Here is an 18,909-nt window from a genome sequence, read left to right as displayed (position 1 = left end):
CTGTCGTAAACTCTTTTACATTTTCGACATCCCCCCTGAAGCCAAAAGGGTTTTAATCCCAGCTGTGGTGCCTCTAAAACGTTCTCATAAAATTCCGATCGGATCTTAAACATGGCAGCCATATTGAGAATACCATTCTGTCCGTTACAAGTGCACCACTTTGAAATTTGGTATGTGGTTTGTGGTATGCATTTTGAAATTGCCACTCTTTAACCCTCCATTGAGACTGTTATTCGTATATCAATGAGGAAATACTGAAAAATGGGCGATGCATCGCTCAATATAAACTTATGTAACGTTTGTTTTGGACATAATCTTGTTTAGACTTGTGAGGTCTTTCTGATTTAATGAGGGGGCACGGGTGGCCCGATTCGCTGTGACGAGTTGCGTCCCTTTGGCACGCCAGAAAACTCTGATTGTGGGTTTGAATCCCGGCTCGACCCGATTATGTTTCTAGGTTTGTCAGCATCATACCCGTGCTCGTGGATTTCACCGAAGTGGGTTTCAGGGAAGTGGTAAACGTCTGAGACCTGCACCACTTCGGGCTTTCCTCCCACATTAAGCTGACACGCCGTGATATAACTGGAATACTGTTAAAAGCGGCGTTAAACCCAACTCACTCACTCACTCCGATACTCTGCTTGTACCTTTAATGATCCCCAGGGCTTTGAATCAAGGATACCGTCACATTGGTTTAAATACACTTAGTCTATAAACACGAATACAAATGTTGTTTAAGCTTAGCGTGTCTAATATTCACAAGCCTTTACCATGCTGCAGGCGACGGTATCCGACCATGACAAGTACGGACGAACAGCTTTACACCACTGTGTGGAGAATACGGAAACAGAATGTGCGGAGCTCCTTCTTCAAACGGACACCTCGTTATTAAACACGCCGGATAAGGAAGGTCTCACTCCTCTGCATATGGCCGCCATTACCGGAAACAGCAATTTTCTACGTCTGCTGCTGAAAAAGGGCGCGAATCTGACATGTCGCGACCAGGAAGGGCATACAGTGGTTCACTGGGCAACAGGTGGGTATTTTAATAATGGTGAGTAGATTAGATACCACGTGGTGTGCAGACGCTCGCGTACTTGCATTGTGACGTCACGGCATGCTGCATGAGACTGTCAATACACACATTCGGACCCGATCGGCATGTTCCGCTACTACGTCCGAAAGCACGGAGAAGTGGTGTTGCAATCGCATGGTTTCACTGTAATGGAGTTTGTATACTGTATCCGTTTATAACAGAAAGGCTAGTGTAACAGATCTTAACAGAAATAAGGTTTAAACTTAATTGGAAAAACGACAACGGAAGAAGTTTCAAGAGTTACGTAAGGTTCATGTCTATAACAAGGTTGTATCACGTGGTTAAACACGTGAACGAAACGAATTCCAAAATGCATTCGAGACTAAGACGTTCCGATTGACTCGGTACTGTCCGTCTGTAAGCGGGGTGGAAAGGTTCCAGATTTTATAATGGTCTACATTATACATAGTAGAGTATGGAAAAGTTGGCACAGAGGAAAGATAGATTCACAGATATAGTATTTGTTTATTGCGCCTTTTATGGCGATCACAGTAAGAGGATAAATGGCGACCCCAATGCCCTGATGTCCCCCATTCAAGCATACACATGATGAGTGATAGTATATTGTACAGACCTTAAGTGCGTACATTGATCGATTGTCCCTGGAAACATTTAGTTCGCAACGCAAAGGTAAATATGTCATGTTTACTGAAGCAGCAAAACATGTTGCTTTTCAAGACTCAATAATCAGCGATATTGCATTTTACATTATTTTGTTCTCGACATTAAACATTGATGTTGTCACCAGAGCGTGATGATCGGTATGATTTAATAACATTCTTATAACACAATATAGAACAATTGTGACAACCTTCTGCCATGGCAACCTTTTGTGATAACTTTTACACTGTCAGTATTCTAGAATTACCAGAATTTGTTTCTTGTGTTTTTTTGTTTTTGTATTCGTCGAAGATGGTAGTTACCATAGTAACGCATGAAGTAGCCAAAACATGCCTTTAGCACCTATATATATAATTCCTCAACAATCTGAATATATCAGGGATCGCCTTAACCGTATATTAAAGCACTTTAGAGGTCACGTTAGTCGGGACATGTTCATCTTCGATATTCAAGGCATTTTATCTACGTTCTATTTGAATAAATACCCTGAAGTCATTCGCTAACAAGCTTCGTTTTGGAAGTGACGTCATCCGTTCCAATTCTATTATCAGCAAATCAGTACATGATCTTTCTTGTTCATGAGCTGGAACCAACAACCATTCCAAATAGCCATCTGAATGAGAGTTCGAAACAAATTTAATTTCCAAATTGTTCTCTCGAGTATTAAGGTAGGAAGTCCTATCAGACGTTTCCAGATGTAAATGTGACTGAAGCCAATTTCTGGTGTCTGCTGTGAAGCCAATTTCTGGTGTTCCCAGCCGTGATATTGCTTGAATATTGCTAAAAGCGGCGTAAAACCAGACTCACTCACTGGGTTTGAGACGGCATGCATCAAAGTGTCATGTGTCTAGTGGGGGCACGGGTGGCCCAGTCGTCTAAGGCGCCGCGATTCGTTGTTCAGAGTTGCGTCCCTTGGGCACGCCAGAAACCTATGATTGTGGGTTCGAAATCCGGTTCGCCCCGATTATTTTTCTAGGTTTGTCAGCACCATACCCGTGCTCGTGGGTTTCACCGAAGTGGTAAACGTCCGAGATCTGCATCACTTCGTGCTTTCCTCCCACATTAAGCTGACACGCCGCGATATAACTGGAATACCATTAAAAGCGGAGTTAAACCCAGCTCACACGCCCATGAGTTAAGTACTGGTGATATTACCGCTTGTTTCCATCGTGAAAGAACGATTGAATTTGATTGGACAGATTTATTTAGAATAGCGTTCGCACCTAACTCAAAACGAAGCATAGGTGGCCAATGTGTACAGGGTATTTATAATGATGGAATGAGATACAATCTCCCGGCACACCGAGGATGGGGCTTGTACGTATTTGATTGCTCGTATGTCTTTCAACAGATAGGGGGACTCTGTGCAGTGGTATTAATGGTAAGAGTCTGAACACCGGGTGTTGATGCACTGTCACATTGGCGTCTCGTTTTCTAATTCCTCAGTCTGCAGATTCTAACTGACACACATTATATCGAGGACTCCACTCTAGACCAGACCCATGAAGATCCGGGGTAGAATAGGTCTTCAGCAACCTGTGCTTGTCGTAAAATTCGACAATGCTTGTTGTAAGAGGCAACTAACGGGATCGGGTGGTCAGGCTCGCTGACTTGGTTGATGCATGTCGTCTTATCCCAATTGCGTGGATCGATGGTCAGGATGTCATTCACTGGATTGTCTGGTCCAGACTCGATTATTTACAGACCGCCGCCCTATAGCTGGAATATTGCTGAGTGTGGCGTTAACCCGCTGGATACTGATGTGTGCGTGAAGTAAGTTGAATTTTATTCAACTTTAAAGTGAGGATTGGGGGGATTAAACAACAAACAAACAAACAAACTCCAAGACCAGTGTTGCGTGTGCAGGCGACTAACAGAATTGAAGTGTTTCCACAGATACTACTAATAATAATAGGCCGTTTATATTGCGCATATTTCCACCCACTCAGTGGCATGCTCAAAGCATGCTTTTTACACCACTCACCGGATCAGTGTGCACTCAACAATCATTCTCAGCTCCCTGGGTAGTATACAGATCAGTCACAGGGAGTTTGTGCACGGTCTTCACGCACTGAATACATTGCATGAAGTGTCAGCTACCGTTATCGTATCCTCTCATCCGTTCCTAGTTTAATATCAGTTTTGTCCCTACTAGAGGCTTCGGATCGTCCCTTTTGAAAAGTCTACCCTTTTTCCGCTGTTGGCTTTATTCCTACACCCCCGCGTGGCTACAAATCAGAAAATATTTTAGAATTAATCTTACCAATCTGGCCCTTATATTTTAATTACTTTTTTTAAACGACGTTGCTATAAATTGAACTTTAAATTAGGATTCCAGAAACACGGTATGGGTTCTAAAACTATTTGTTTTTGTTTCCGATCTGGAATCCTTATTCAAAGTTCACTCTTTTGTGACGACGGGACAATCAATATCCCCAGTTGTTAGATTGGGGTTAAATGACGAAGGATGCGGGGATCGGTAATCGCAGCTATTGAATGTCAGCACAAAGTACCATGATGCACCGTTGTGAGAAAGGCAGATGACAAACACTACATCATTCGGTTTCGACTAACTTTATCATATTGGTCCGAATCCCAAATATAACCGATTATTAACGAACCCCGCTCTGTACCATGCCCAGCTGTGGGTTACACTCAAATTTGTACACCTCCAAGACCTACGTCACTTCCGGATTTCCTTTCCTCCAACATTATGCTGACTCAACGTAATGTAGATGAAATACTGTGTAAGCCTCGTTGAGCCCAACTCACAACAGCTTATTTTCATCGACTCGTTTGTCAAAATCACTCCCATTTCGAAATATTACCCATCAAAGTATAATTGTAAAGATCAGGGTCCACATGCACAAAGCGAATTTAGCGCTAAGATGATCGTAAACCCCATTCTTTAACGAAGGATTACGATAGTCGTAGCGCTGAGATCATTTTGTGCAAGTGGGCCCAGGGTCCGTCTCACAAAGCGATCGTAGCGCTAAGATGATCGTAAACCCCATTCTTTAACGAAGGATTACGATAGTCGTAGCGCTGAGATCACTTTGTGCAAGTGGGCCCAGGGCCCGTCTCACAAAGCGATCGTAGCGCTAAGGTGAATGTAACTTCCATCCATACTTTAACATAGCGTACGACTGTCGAAGCGATATGATCGCTTTGTAGAACAGAGCCGTGTCCGTTATGGCAAATGTACCCTTGGAAACGCCACACACCAGACGTAATGTATGTTTGCGGGTTTTTTAATGTATAAGAGTTTGAACACTTACTCAAAATTACGCGAAACCTGACGTCGTAAGTTTTTCACATAACCGATGTTGTACGTTTCGCATAGTGGAACTATGTGATTAAATTGCCCATTACCACGTTGAAGATATGTGAGTAAGCCGTACACCTCTATCCTACTGCTGATGTAAAATGTCAGTAATAGTGCATTGTTGTGTATCGTCCAACTGACATATATCGCTAGCTGTAATCAATACTCTTGTTAGAACATGAATATACAAAACAGAATAGTTCGTCGTATAAATGCCAATACTCCGAAGCGTTAGAAATTGGCACTAGTCCTGTAGTCCTTACCAAACTGCCCAATAGTAAAGGTATCCTTAGGACTAGTAGAAATTGGCCCATTTAAGGGTTTTGCTATATATGTTATCATTATAAGGACTAGTGGACAAAAACTGTTAGTTTCTAACCCTGCTCTGGTTAGATCATGAGCACACACAGGAGAACAGGACCGCCTCCGTGGTCTAATGGGAGAGCGTCTGCTCGGTGCGTCTGTCAATGACATCTTCAAATAACTACAGAAACTTATAACCTGACTTCGATGGTCTTAAAATGTTTTCAAAGGCAAGATGAATTATGATCCAAACCTTCATCCACCCGTTACACTCCTTATTGTATAGTAATTTCAATAAACATCTGGACATCCGGGTTAGAATAGGTCTTCACAAACCAATGCTTGTCGTTAAAAGCGACTGAGCTTGTCGTAAGAGGCTTTCTAACGGGATCGGCTTGCTGACTTGGTTGATGCTCATGATGTCAATCACTGGATTATCTTGTCCAGACTCGATTATTTACTGACTGTCGTCACATAATTGGCAAATTGCTGAGTGCGGCGTTAAACAACAAACCAACCAACCATGGCTTGGCTGATTCCATGTCCTTGTACCTTGACGGCGTACGTGAATCGTTGCTCACAATATCAATCACTGGAAACAAACAAACAAAATGTAATTTCAATACGATTTGCAAGAGTAGTAATTAATTCCTATATATCTTTCACTATTTATGTGAGAGCTACGAGAACGTATATTCCTCAGTTACTGACGTTTTAATTCATCCGCAGTAACGGGCCATACAGAGTGTCTGGAGATCCTGATCGACCACGACGCCGATCTCTCCACCCCCGACAAACACAAGGCCCGTCCCATCCACTACGCTGCTCAGATAGCTCGGGATGGCTTCAACACCCAGGGCAAGGAAGATAGTACCCAGGTGCTCAGGCTGCTTCTCCAACACCAGGTGCCGTACGACATCACCGACAAAGATGGCCGCCAACCATTGTTATGGGCGGCTAGTGCAGGTAAAGAATACTTCACTCTTTAAATGTGATAATAATTGATATTAACATGCTTTGCCATCTGATTATTCCTCTCTTTCACACAAAATATCAAGATATGTCTCTCAGTTTCAAAGATGTGCTCTCTTCAAGGTCACATGCTTGGCTTGGGTCAAGGGTAACGTTAACGTAATATCCTCCATATCAAACGTCAACGTATGAGAACCAAAACAAACCGCGGGCGATTACGCTTCTGACGTATGACGTTGCGTGTAAAATATTGATCGTTGACAATTCCAATCTAGACAGAAAACAAATGCTTTTTTAAAGTGTTGACTTTCAAATATTAAAGAAATGGAAACCCACGCCTATTATGGCACTGACATTTGCGAAGTGAGTCTCTTTGACGGAGTTCTTGTTGATCGGATGCAGCAGTTGATACAAAAGCTGAATCGTTCTTATCTGCCAAAACGACTCGCGAATGATGCCCCAGTGCCATGCTATTTTTTAGAGAATTTCGTTCTTTAGTTTAGAAGCGACTGACTCTTTGACTGTATTCTTAATTGCAGTTGAGTTATACGAGTTATATATCGTTATGTACCAGTAACCATAAGGATACTACAGTAAAGTACGTTTATAACGAACACGCTTATAACAAACTGAGCGATAAAACGAACATATTTTTTTAGATCCGACCATTTGTTGTATAAATGCTGTATATATGCCTATAACGAACTACGGTTATTACGAACTAAAATTAGTGGTCCCTTTGAGTTCGTTATAACCGTAGTTTTCTGTACTTGTACCATTATTGTTGTTGCAATCACCATCATTATTAATTATCATCATTATTATTATTAAATTATGTATTATTATTAATTTCTACTTCCTTCATGTTGTTGATATTATTATAATCCCATTCAATATATATAATTCAGATATTTTTTTCCTGTTTCCATGGCAAGAAGTTTGACTTTGACTACATCTTTAAAACTAATAGGTATTCTTCCTTGAAAATATGCACACATGTGACCAGTTTGTCATATGGTGCCTTTTGCTATTTAATGATTGTTAGAAATTATATTTTTTCCGTTTCCCTGGCAACAAGTTTGACTTTGACTGTTCATGTTGGTGTGTACCTGACATAGAAATACAAAGTTCCGAATCCCAATTCCATGGTATTGTTTTGATAGCTCAATAACTACTCTTGTATACTGACAGACAGATCAGATAGAAATTCTTCATCAAGTGGACTTAACAGGCAGATAATTTGTTCTTTCGAATTCGAATTTGTAGGGGCCGTGGGGGGGGGGGAGAATTTGTCAACTTCCGATGACTCTTGTTATCATCATCATCATCATCATCATCATCAGTATCATCACATATATGTTGTGTATGTATTTAACGTATGTTTTACTGCATGTAGTTTGCAGTTATGCTGTACATCTGTACCAACATTATAACAGCTATACACAAATACTAGCGTACTTACAAACTGCTCTGTGTAATCACAGTCGCAGCAGGCCGGCCTAATACGGCTGGTGATAACAGCACCCCACTTTACATATTCGACCTGACTGTGATGGACCTACAGTCGGTAACAATGTATTGAGATGCGTCTGCCAGAATGGCCGATACTGCCTTGACAGATGGGAGACTGGCGTCGAATTAAAAACATCAATACCAATGGGTATTTGTAACTCCTTCAGAAAAATGAGAGAAGCATCAGGTCGTGAGCTGTCTACATCAGGTTACATCAGGCTACATCAGGTTATATCTGGTTACGTCTGGTTACATCTGGTTACATCAGGTTCGAGGAAACAACGCATTCCGCTGCAGCTGTTTAATACCTCGTGCACTTTGCACTTTGGGATTACTTTTTCACGACAAACGTCAGCCATTGCCGTAATCAACGTCAGTTATGCTGTAATCAACGTCAATCATTGACGTAATCAACGTCAGTCATTGATGATGTCAACGTCAGTCATTGACGATATCAACGTCAATCATTGACGTTATCAACGTCATCTAATTGCCAATATCCCGTTGTGCCTTGTTCCTTTTCGCATACAGTGAAACCTCGTTTATCCGAACGGTACCATGTTTTACGCCGCTTTCATGGCACTGTAATGGCGGTGTGTAAATAATCGAGTCTGGACCAGACAATCCACTGATTAACACCATGAACATCGATCTACGCAATTGGGATACGATGACATACATCAACTAAGTCAGCGAGCCTGACCACCCGATTCCGTTAGTCGCCTCTTACGATACGTATGGGTTGCTGATGAACAATTCTAACCCGGATGGGGGTCATGGCCTGCGAAGTACTTGTCACATCAATCTGGTGTCTAACAGTAATCGCCCGGGACGTGAGGTGTCCGGACTAACGAGGTTTCACTGTATTTTAAAAAAACCAAAAACTTTTAAAGACGAAACGAATATTTGATTTATTCTTCGTGAGATGAAGCAGCAGTCATTGTCATACTATTGTTCATGAACAGCGTGACCTCATTTATCCGGAACAGTGGAATATAAGAACATTATGTCACAGATTGTCCGGACAAAAAAGGTTTAACTTTGAAAATACGCTACCTAGCAATTCCGCACTTCTTGTGTTTCAGGTAATCCCCCTGCTTGTAAGATTCTAGTTGAGGCTGGTGCCGACCCAAATGTCATCGACAACGATGGATTAACAGGTAAGATTGTAGCTTCCTCGAGCTGTTTCCTGATTCGTTTGTCTAAATGGGAATCAGATGGCCACAATGGTTACGGGGGATGTAGGTGATCATTTAAAAAGACAACTCAGCTGTGTCATCAAATGTGACATATTATGGGGATGACTGCCTTGGCGACCAGTGCGTCTAATGATGGTATTGCTGTTAAACATAGGCCACACCAAACAAGGTTATTGTTATTGTTTAGTGAGTGAGTATGGTTTTACACCGCTTTTAGCAATATTCCAGCAATATCACGGCGGAGGACACCGGAAACGGGCTTCACACACTTTACCCATATAGGGAATTGAACTCAGGTCTTCGGCGTGACGAGCGAACGCTTTAACCACTTGGCTATGACCTATGATTGTGGGTGCGAATTTCAATTCGATCTGATTATATTACTAGGTTTGTCAACACCAGTCCCATGCTCGTGGATTTTCCGAAAGTTTGCTTGTTTGTTTGATGTTTAACTCAATCAGCCATGTGGCGGCGGTCTGTAAATAATCGTGTCTGGACCAGACAATCCAGTGATTGATATCATGAGCATTGATCTACGCAATTGGGATACGATTACATCGACCAAGTAAGCGAGCCTGACCACACAATGCCTTTAGTCGCCTCTTACGACAAGCGGGGCGGTCGGGTAGCCTAGTGGTTAAAGCGTTCGCTCGTCACGCCGAAGACCCGGGCTCGATTCCCGACATCGGTACAATGTGTGAAGTCCAATTCTGGTGTCCCCCGCCGTGATATCGCTGGAATATTGCTAAAAGCGGCGTAAGACCATACTCACTCACTCTTACGACAAGCATAGTCGCCTTTTACGGCAAGCATGGCTTGCTGGAGACCTATTCTAACCCGGATCTTCACGGGTCGTTTTCCAAAAGCGGTAAACATCTAAGACCTTCAACACATCAGACTTCCCTCCAATATGAAGCCGACATGCAGTGATATAACAAAAACCGTGTTCAAAGCGACCTTAAACCAAACTCACTCACTCACTCACTGGACATTGCTTGGAGTAATCCATTCCGCCCCCTGTTCGGCTTGTCGGAGGAATCAAGCATCTTAGTTAAGGAGGCCAGCGGGGACGCATCCACTCTTCCAACAGGCCCACGATTGATCACCGATGTCAAAGCAAACACTATGTCATGATCAAGAGGGAAGCCCTTAACTTGAAGACGTGGCAGGACTCGCGGGGTTAATCCATGGAACAGCCCTTAGTGATGCCATGCCAATGATTGATCAGTAACGGGGCGTGTGCCTTGCCATACCGGGCCGAGGCGACATCAATTATGTACGTTTGATTAAAGCAATAATTAGAAATGAAGACATCAAGTATTGTGCCCCCAGAACAGTCTCCACAGCGTGGCCAGTGTCATGGCGTGATGGTTTTTTTTTTACGTTTTGACGTAGGCTTTATTGATGTTTATAACAATAATAGAAATAGCCCGCTCTGACTGACGTCTTTAGCCCTTGCTTAATCAGCTCCATTTATCGTAGGATCGTTGAAAGGTTTTACGTGTATGTTTAGACGAAATATCGATATTACTAAATGCGCACAGGCCTTAGTAAGATTTATGGGACGACTGGGCCACCCGTGCCCCCCCATTCTGCTTTGAGAGATTCGATCATAAGAAGGGGTGGTAGGGTAGCCTAGTGGTTAAAGCGTTCGTCCGTCACGCCGATGGCCCGGGTTCGATTCCCCACACGGGTACATGGTGTCTCCCGCCGTGATAGTGCTGGAATATTGCTAAAAGCGGCGTAGAACCATACTGATTCATTCACTCATAAGATTGGAGTCGGGTGAGTGAGTTTGTATTGTTTTCAGCCGCATCATGTGGCGGATCGTTGAGAGTGGGCTTGACACTGGTACATATCATGGACAATGAGCTACACCGTCAGGGTGCGATAATACACACTCATGTCACACAAATACCCCGGGTATATGTGCAGAGTGATAAAACACACATTGTATAATAAGGCACTTTGGCCTATTTTCACCACGGGAAGAGAAGCATGATGCACTTAGGCCTGTTCTCGCCACTGGAAGAGAAGCATGAGGCAATAAGACCTGTTCTCGCCACCGGAAGAGAAGCATGATGCACTTATGCCTATTTCACCACCGGAAGAGAAGCATGATGCACTTAGGCCTGTTCTCTCCACCGGAAGAGAAGCATGAGGCAATAAGGCCTGTTCTCGCCACCGGAAGAGAAGCATGATGCACTTAGGTCTGTTCTCTCCACCGGAAGAGAAGCATGATGCACCTAGGCCTGTTCTCGCCACCGGAAGAGAAGCATGATGCACTTAGGCCTGTTCTCTCCACCGGAAGAGAAGCATGATGCACTTAGGCCTGTTCTCTCCACCGGAAGAGAAGCATGATGCACTTAGGCCTGTTCTCTCCACCGGAAGAGAAGCATGATGCACTTAGGCCTGTTCTCGCCACCGGAAGAGAAGCATGATGCACTTAGGCCTGTTCTCTCCACCGGAAGAGAAGCATGATGCACCTAGGTCTGTTCTCGCCACCGGAAGAGAAGCATGATGCACCTAGGCCTGTTCTCGCCACCGGAAGAGAAGCATGATGCACTTAGGCCTGTTCTCGCCACCGGAAGAGAAGCATGATGCACTTAGGCCTGTTCTCTCCACCGGAAGAGAAGCATGATGCACTTAGGCCTGTTCTCTCCACTGGAAGAGAAGCATGAGACAATAAGGCCTGTTCTCGCCACCGGAAGAGAAGCATGATGCACCTAGGCCTGTTCTCGCCACGGGTTGACAAGCATGAGGCACTGAGTCCTCTTCTACACGTTGGGAGACGTCTCTCAGTAGAATCGATGTATACGACTCAAAAGAAAGTTCTTTCATATAGCTGTAGGTAATCTGCCAGGGTATGACGGATTAACTTTAGTAATATGAAAGAATCGGCTGTTCTCTCACTTCTTTCGAGTAATAGTTCTGGTGTAACGCACCTTGTATTGACCGTATAATATTGCGATGTATGGGTTCTTTGAAGAGACATATTCCATAACTCTTCCTAGTATGAATCGTTAACGTTCATGAGAAAATGGCAAATAAACGCATAATCCAATATTATTCACGGACTATGAGCGGAATATGAATTATTCCTATTGAAACACTCAGAAAGGCAGAATGTGTCATTTGAACAAGGAGTGACGTAAATGCATACATGCATATGTAACATAACTTGCGATAGTTCCTCCTGCCACCTTCTCAGATCTCACCAGCGGTCAGATTTTGTTGTTTAGTCTCATGCCCGGCTCACACAAGGCTGAAATTAGGAAAACCTTTTCATTTTTTGTCTATCTGGGTTTTATCAGACACAGCCTTGTAAATTCGGTTTTGTTAAAGATTAGTGTATCTATTATTTCACTAGTCTTCGGAGTTAGACCCAGTGAACAAGACAAATGTTTGCTATATTTACATAGTTGGATTTTACTTGTCCTCAGCACAATTTAATAGTCTCGGGCTAGCGGACTAGCGTGAATTTCGTAAGCGGTATTTAGGCACAGGAGACGAGGGAAACGTTCATATATACTAGTAGTTACTTGTATGTTAAATACAAACCTTGAACATCCGGGGTAGAATAGGTCTTCAGCAACCCATGCTTGCCGTAAAAGGTGAATATGCTTGTCGAAAGAGGCGATAACGGGATCGGGTGGTCAGGCTCGCTGACTTGGTTGATGCATGTCATCGTATCCTAGTTGCGTGGATTGATGCTCATGATATCAATCACTTGATTGTCTGGTCCAGACTGGATTATTTACAGTTTGGCTTTATACAACAAACAAAGCAAACCAACAAACAAACATATCTAACTTTGACCCTATTTAATTATTGGGAAAACAATGAACGCAATCTAATGAAGATTCTTAGTTGAATTTTGGCTACAGAGCACGAGCAAGAAACAAATGAAGAAACACCAAGAAACAAATTAAGAAACCCCCGGACGTTATTAGACGCTCAGGGCCCCGTTGCACAAAGCTATCTAAGTGCTAAGGTGATCATAACTCCCATACAATAACATAGGCTTACGACGGTCGTAGCGCTAAGATCGCTTTGTGCAACGGGGCCCAGGTCGTATGTCCAACTGGGAATTTGTTTATTCCTGTTTTTCCCCGATGCATTTTCCCCGTTTTCAGCTAAAGAGGCTTTCTCGGACTTCATAAAAGTAGTATTAGGTTCAGTATATGATGAGTGAGTGAGTGAGTTGCGTTTAACAGCATCACAGTTATATCACGGCATGTCAGATTAATGTGGGAGGAAAGCCCAAACTTTGGACCAAAGTGTTCATTTACCACTTCGGTGAAACCCACGAGCACGGGTATGGTGCTGACAAACCTAGAAACATAATCGGGGTGAATCGGGATTCGAACCTACAATCATAGGTTTCTGGCGTGCCCAAGGGACGCAACTCTGCACAGCGAATCGCGGCGCCCTAGACGACTGGGCCACCTGTGCCCCCTCTCAGTATATGAGATTTAATCTAAACCTTCTTACTTGTTCCTGTTAGATTAATCCCCAACATTCGAGTGAGTGAGTGAGTGAGTTGGGTTTAACACCGCTTTTAACATTATTCCAGTTATATCACGGCGTCTCAGCTTAATGTGGGAGGAAAGCCCGAAGTGATGCAGGTCTCAGACGTTTACCACTTCGGTGAAACCCACGAACACGGGTATGGTGCTGACAAACCTAGAAACATAATCGGGGCGAACCGGGATTCGAACCCACAATCATAGGTTTCTGGCGTGCCCAAGGGACGCAACTCTGCACAGCGAATTGCGGCGCCTTAGACGACTAGGCCAACCCCCCCCCCCCCCCCCCCAACATTCGAACCGACAGCAGCTTGCCCGGATAGATGAAACTCATTTGTTCCAAAGACCTGAGCTAAAAAAAACATCGAACGCCAGAGCAGCGACGCTCTCAAATGCGGAAAAAACAGATCTGTTCAGAATAAGAACAAAACCACCAAAACAGATTAATGCAGAACGTGATTGCATATTTAGGTGCTATTTCCTTTCAATCTCCTCAGCTCTCCACTGTGCAGCAAGTCGCGGTCACACGTCCTGTATGGAAACGCTGTTGTCGGATTGCAAAGCCAAGGTGGACCCCGAGGACAGAAACAACTGCACGCCGCTTTTCTACGCCATCACCCTCGGCAACATCGACTGCATGAAGATGTTGGTGCAGCATCGCGCCGACACGGCACACGTTGACAACAAAGGCAGATCGTAAGTAGCACAGATAGCCTGTGCAGATCGGAAGTAGCACGTGCATTTCATGTTTACAAGCCATTCTGGTGCCAGTGCGCCCGAGGAAAGTCTAAAATGCCTTGTTTAGCTTCACACGTTAAAAGGTGTTTAAATTGATTTTTCCTGTTCTGCCGTTAAGCTAATTCAGCCTGTCAGTTTTCATTTGCGGTTGAAGTTGTCACTATCTGATTTCAGAGAATGAATAGAGTTGATAGGATTTCAATTCCGGTGTATAATGAGTTGGACGTAAAAACTCGCTCAGCCTTGTTCTAGAAAGATCTGAAACGCAATTTGCTTTTCTGAACGCTCGTGTGATGAGATTTGAGAACGAAATTCTGAATGGGCACTCTGTTTAAATTCAGTGTTTTGTTAGCTGAACATTTTGTTCTGGGCATTGCCGTGAGAGATAGTACGATGATTTTAGGAGTGACTCTATCACTTATTATCTCGCCTAATATTTGTCGAATAGGACATTAACCTATGACGGATGGTCACAACTGTTGCTTACATGAATTGTAGTTATGACTGATATCTAAGAAAGACAACTCTCCACTTAGACCGGATTGAAGGACAATGTAGAATCTTTGCTTTCTGCCTTGACTAAATACGAATCATACAGCTGATTGCACTTTCTATTACATGTATACGAGTGTAGTGTTGCCAACTACATGGAGCCTGGCTGTAGATGTAGTGTTGCTGACTTCAGCCCGCCTGGTTGTAGATGTAGTGTTGCTGACTACAGAGCGCCTGGCTGTAGATGTAGTGTTGCCGACTACAGGGAGCCTGGCTGTAGATGTAGTGTTGCTGACTACAGAGCGCCTGGCTTCAGATGTAGTGTTGCTGACTACAGCCCGCCTGGCTACAGATGTAGTGTTGCTGACTACAGCCCGCCTGGCTGTAGATGTAGTTTTGCTGACTACAGCCCGCCTGACTGTAGATGTAGTGTTGCTGACTACAGCCCGCCTGGCTGTTGATGTAGTGTTGCTGACTACAGCCCGCCTGGCTGTAGATGTAGTGTTGCTGACTACAGCCCGCCTGGTTGTAGATGTAGTGTTGCTGACTACAGCCCGCCTGGCTGTTGATGTAGTGTTACTGACTACAGCCCGCCTTGCTACAGAAGCCAGATGACCATGCGAACCTTTGAGCTTTATCATTTAATTGGTTGGTTGTTTTGTTGTTTAACGCCGCACTCAGCAATATTCCAGCTATATGACAGCGGTCTGTAAATAATCGAGTCTGGACCCGACAATCAAGTGATTGATATCATGAGCATCGATCCATGCAATTGGGATCGATGACATGCATCAACCAAGTCAGCGAGCCTGACCAACCGATCCCGTTAGTCGCCTTTTACGACAAGCGTAGTCGCCTTTTACGGCAAGCATGGGTTGCTGAAGACCCTTTTCTATCCCGGATCTTCACGGGCCTTTATCTTTTAAAGAATGTGAAATACCTTATACCTTATTAAGTAATATGTAAATAATCAATCAAACAGATAAATTTTGATACTGTTAAATATAAAGCGGCAACAACAAAATTAACACACCCCATCCTCACTCTCCCTCCAGAGTATTACGTCCCCTGGGCACGCCAGAAACCTATGATTGTGGGTTCGAATCCCGGTTCGCCCCGATTATATTTCTAGATTAGTCAGCAAATTACCCGTGCTCGTGGGTTTCACTGAAGTGGTAAACGTCTGAGACCAGCATCACTTCGGGCTTTCCACCCACATTAAGCTGACACGCCGCGATATAACTGGAATGCTGCTAAAAGCGGCGTTAAACCAAACTTGCTCACTCACTTGAAATGAATCACTGAATTGTCTGGTCCAGGCTCGATTATTTACCGACCACCGTCATATAACTGGTATATTACTGAGTGCGGCGTTAAACAACAAACCAACCAGCCAACCAACACTCACTACAGAGTATTAAATGGCCGGTCCCTATTAGTTTAACACTGCAGCCTCAAGTTATCGGAACTACTTCATGAAGCTTTATAGCTTATAAAGTGTTGTTTGAATGACTTAGACAAAAGTCACAATGGCACACATACCCCATGGCTGTAAGTTCATAGCTTGTTTAAATATTTAAATATCGAACCCACTGCAGAGTCCCGGTGGTGTTATGCAACGTCTCCATTGATAGCCGCCGCGTAACCGAGAGATTGCGACCTGGAAACAGCAACGACCATACATTGGATTCCATTCCCGTTTCTGTTTCGTTCCGCCTTTCATGGTCGCCATAGTGGCACAGAACGACACGCATACCCACGGGGAGACGAAAAGACCTTTTGAAACCCTTTGTCACAAATCTCTCGGGTGACGCCGCTCCGACCTTGCCAGCTTGTATCTCTTCAGGTTACCGTTATTTATTGCACAGAAACGCGGGTAAGATTTCATTGGGAACACCGCTGCAACGAGACCCCCTTTATTCGCCTCTCGGGCTCAACCGAAGCGATATTTATCACACATTTAGGCTCGTTCTCACTCCCTCAGTCGGTGAGTCGACCCGATCAGCTACCCAAATCGAGTCGTGTTAACCAGATCTCCTGGCATGACGTTGTGTTCATGCTGTGGTGGAGAGCTTATCTACAGGCTGCCCTTATCTCAAAGTAGCCTCGTGTGACGGCACGCATTGTCAGTAGTGGGTGGTGTATTGGAGATTTCAGACAAGTTGTGTTTAAGGTTTTCTAACTGACTCTATGATTCCTTGGTTCCAGTCCAGCTCACTGTGCCGCCCTTAAAGGCTCTCAAGAAGCTCTTCGGGTCCTTCTGAAGAATAAAGCTGATCTGTGGTCACCAAGTCAACAGGGAAACTACCCCATACACGAGGCTACGCACGGGGGCCATGCTGGTAAGTGGTTTGGTTAGGTTGGTTGTTGTGTTACGCCGCACTCAGTAATATTCCAGCTATATGACGGCGGTCTGTAAACAATCAAGTCTGGATCAGACAGTCCCGTAAATGACGCCATGAGCATCGATCTACGCAATTGGGATCGATGACATGCACCAACCAAGTCAACGAGCCTGACCACCCGATCCCGTTACTCGCCTCTTACGACAAGCATATTCGCCTTTCACGGCAAGCATGGGTTGCTGAAGACCTATTCTACCCCGTATCTTCAGCGGTCGCTGGTTTATGCATCTGTCGAGTTTGTATTTGCCTTTTGATACTCGCGTCTAATCGATGTGTAGAACTTGTACCAGTATCTGATACGAAACCTGTACTGTGGGAACGTTCACTTGATATTTAATAGATAATTGATATTGGGAAGTGTTCTTTTACTTAGAAATGTTTAAAGATTTAGCGAGAGAGTGAGTCTAGTTAACGCTAAAACATAATTTCAGTAATATCACGGCGTGTATGTTTGGTGCAGAAGTGATCCCTACCAAATAATCCAGCGGTATCCATTTAAAATGTGGCGGGTTTTAATTATAACGTGCACACTTTATGGGGATTGCGTCTTATTTGTAATTTGTGTGTCTATTTTTACGTAAAGTGTGTACATATTTCATAGTTTAGTTGAGGGGCACGGGTGGCCTAGTCGTCTAATGCGCCGCGATTCGCTGTGCAGAGTTGCGTCCCCTGGACACGCCACAAACCTATGATTGTGGGTTCGAATCCCGGTTCAACCCGATTATGTTTCTAGGTTTGTCAGCATCATACCCGTGCTCGTGGGTTTCACCAAAGTGGTAAACGTCTGAGACCTGCATCATTTCGGGCTTTCCTCCCACATTAAGCTGACACGCCGTGATATGACTGAAGTACTGTTAAAAGCGGCGTTAAACCCAACTCACTCACTCACTCACTCATAGTTTGATTGCATGCTCTCTGGTTAATCCTTTTGGTAGGCATGGTGATACCATTTTAGTGAAACCCACGAGCATTGGTATAGTGCCGACAAAGCTAGACTCGTTATCAGGGCGAGTCTGGTATTCGAAACCACGATCATAGGATTCTGGCATACCTAAGAGACACAACTCTGCGCAGCGAATCGCAATCTCATTAAAATCAGATATTAGTTTTCGCTACCGCTAAACAAAGGTCTGAGGACATCCCATTACGGGTCACGTCAGAACGACCTTTCGCGAATTTTGACCGACCAATGAAATCACTGACAAGAAATCGACATTAGCCAATCAGAAGGCAGCTTTCTCGAGCTGGCGACTACGCTTCTAAACATATTTTGACGTATTCTCGATTAAAAAAATTAAAACTAATAAGAAGAACATTCTGGAATGACTTATAGATGGCCTAGATTGTATGGATATAATCATAAAACCCGTAACTGTCGTTCGGAATACCCTGTGTTAAATATTTCGAGGTTGCATGATTAGAAAACACATTCCGACTGTCACTTTCATGATCTGGTAAGCGACGCTCTGATTGGTTGGATGTAAGGTCGTTCTGACGTGACCCGTAATAGGATGCCCTCAGATCTTTGTTTAGCGATAGCGAGAACTAAGATCTGATTTTAATGAGATTGAGCGAATCGCGGCACCCTGGACGACTGATTTAGTTACTCGTGCCCCACTTTAATCTTTAGGTTAATGGAAAATCCTGATTATCATTTATAATGGTATCTAGGGGGAGAGCAGAACTATTAGTACATGACATGAAATCGTGTCTGTTT

At 43.9% G+C, this 18,909-nt stretch overlaps 1 protein-coding gene across 2 annotated transcripts in view; it reads left to right on the top strand.

Annotated features, from left to right (window-relative positions):
- Nucleotides 1–18,909, top strand: part of LOC139443241 (inversin-B-like) — a 72,292-nt gene that overhangs the window by 31,054 nt on the left and 22,329 nt on the right. For both annotated transcript variants that reach the window (XM_071224213.1, XM_071224212.1), the window contains exons 4-8: nt 781–1,036; nt 6,075–6,311; nt 8,915–8,989; nt 14,055–14,253; nt 16,996–17,129. In XM_071224213.1, the coding sequence (XP_071080314.1) occupies nt 781–1,036; nt 6,075–6,311; nt 8,915–8,989; nt 14,055–14,253; nt 16,996–17,129 (901 nt within the window). The remainder of the gene's footprint in view (nt 1–780; nt 1,037–6,074; nt 6,312–8,914; nt 8,990–14,054; nt 14,254–16,995; nt 17,130–18,909) is intronic.

The sequence above is a fragment of the Haliotis cracherodii genome, unplaced genomic scaffold, assembly GCF_022045235.1.
Source record: "Haliotis cracherodii isolate W230 unplaced genomic scaffold, xgHalCrac1.p SCAF_5, whole genome shotgun sequence".
NCBI classification, from domain to species: domain Eukaryota; kingdom Metazoa; phylum Mollusca; class Gastropoda; order Lepetellida; family Haliotidae; genus Haliotis; species Haliotis cracherodii.
This window is presented reverse-complemented; position numbering and strand designations above follow the sequence as displayed.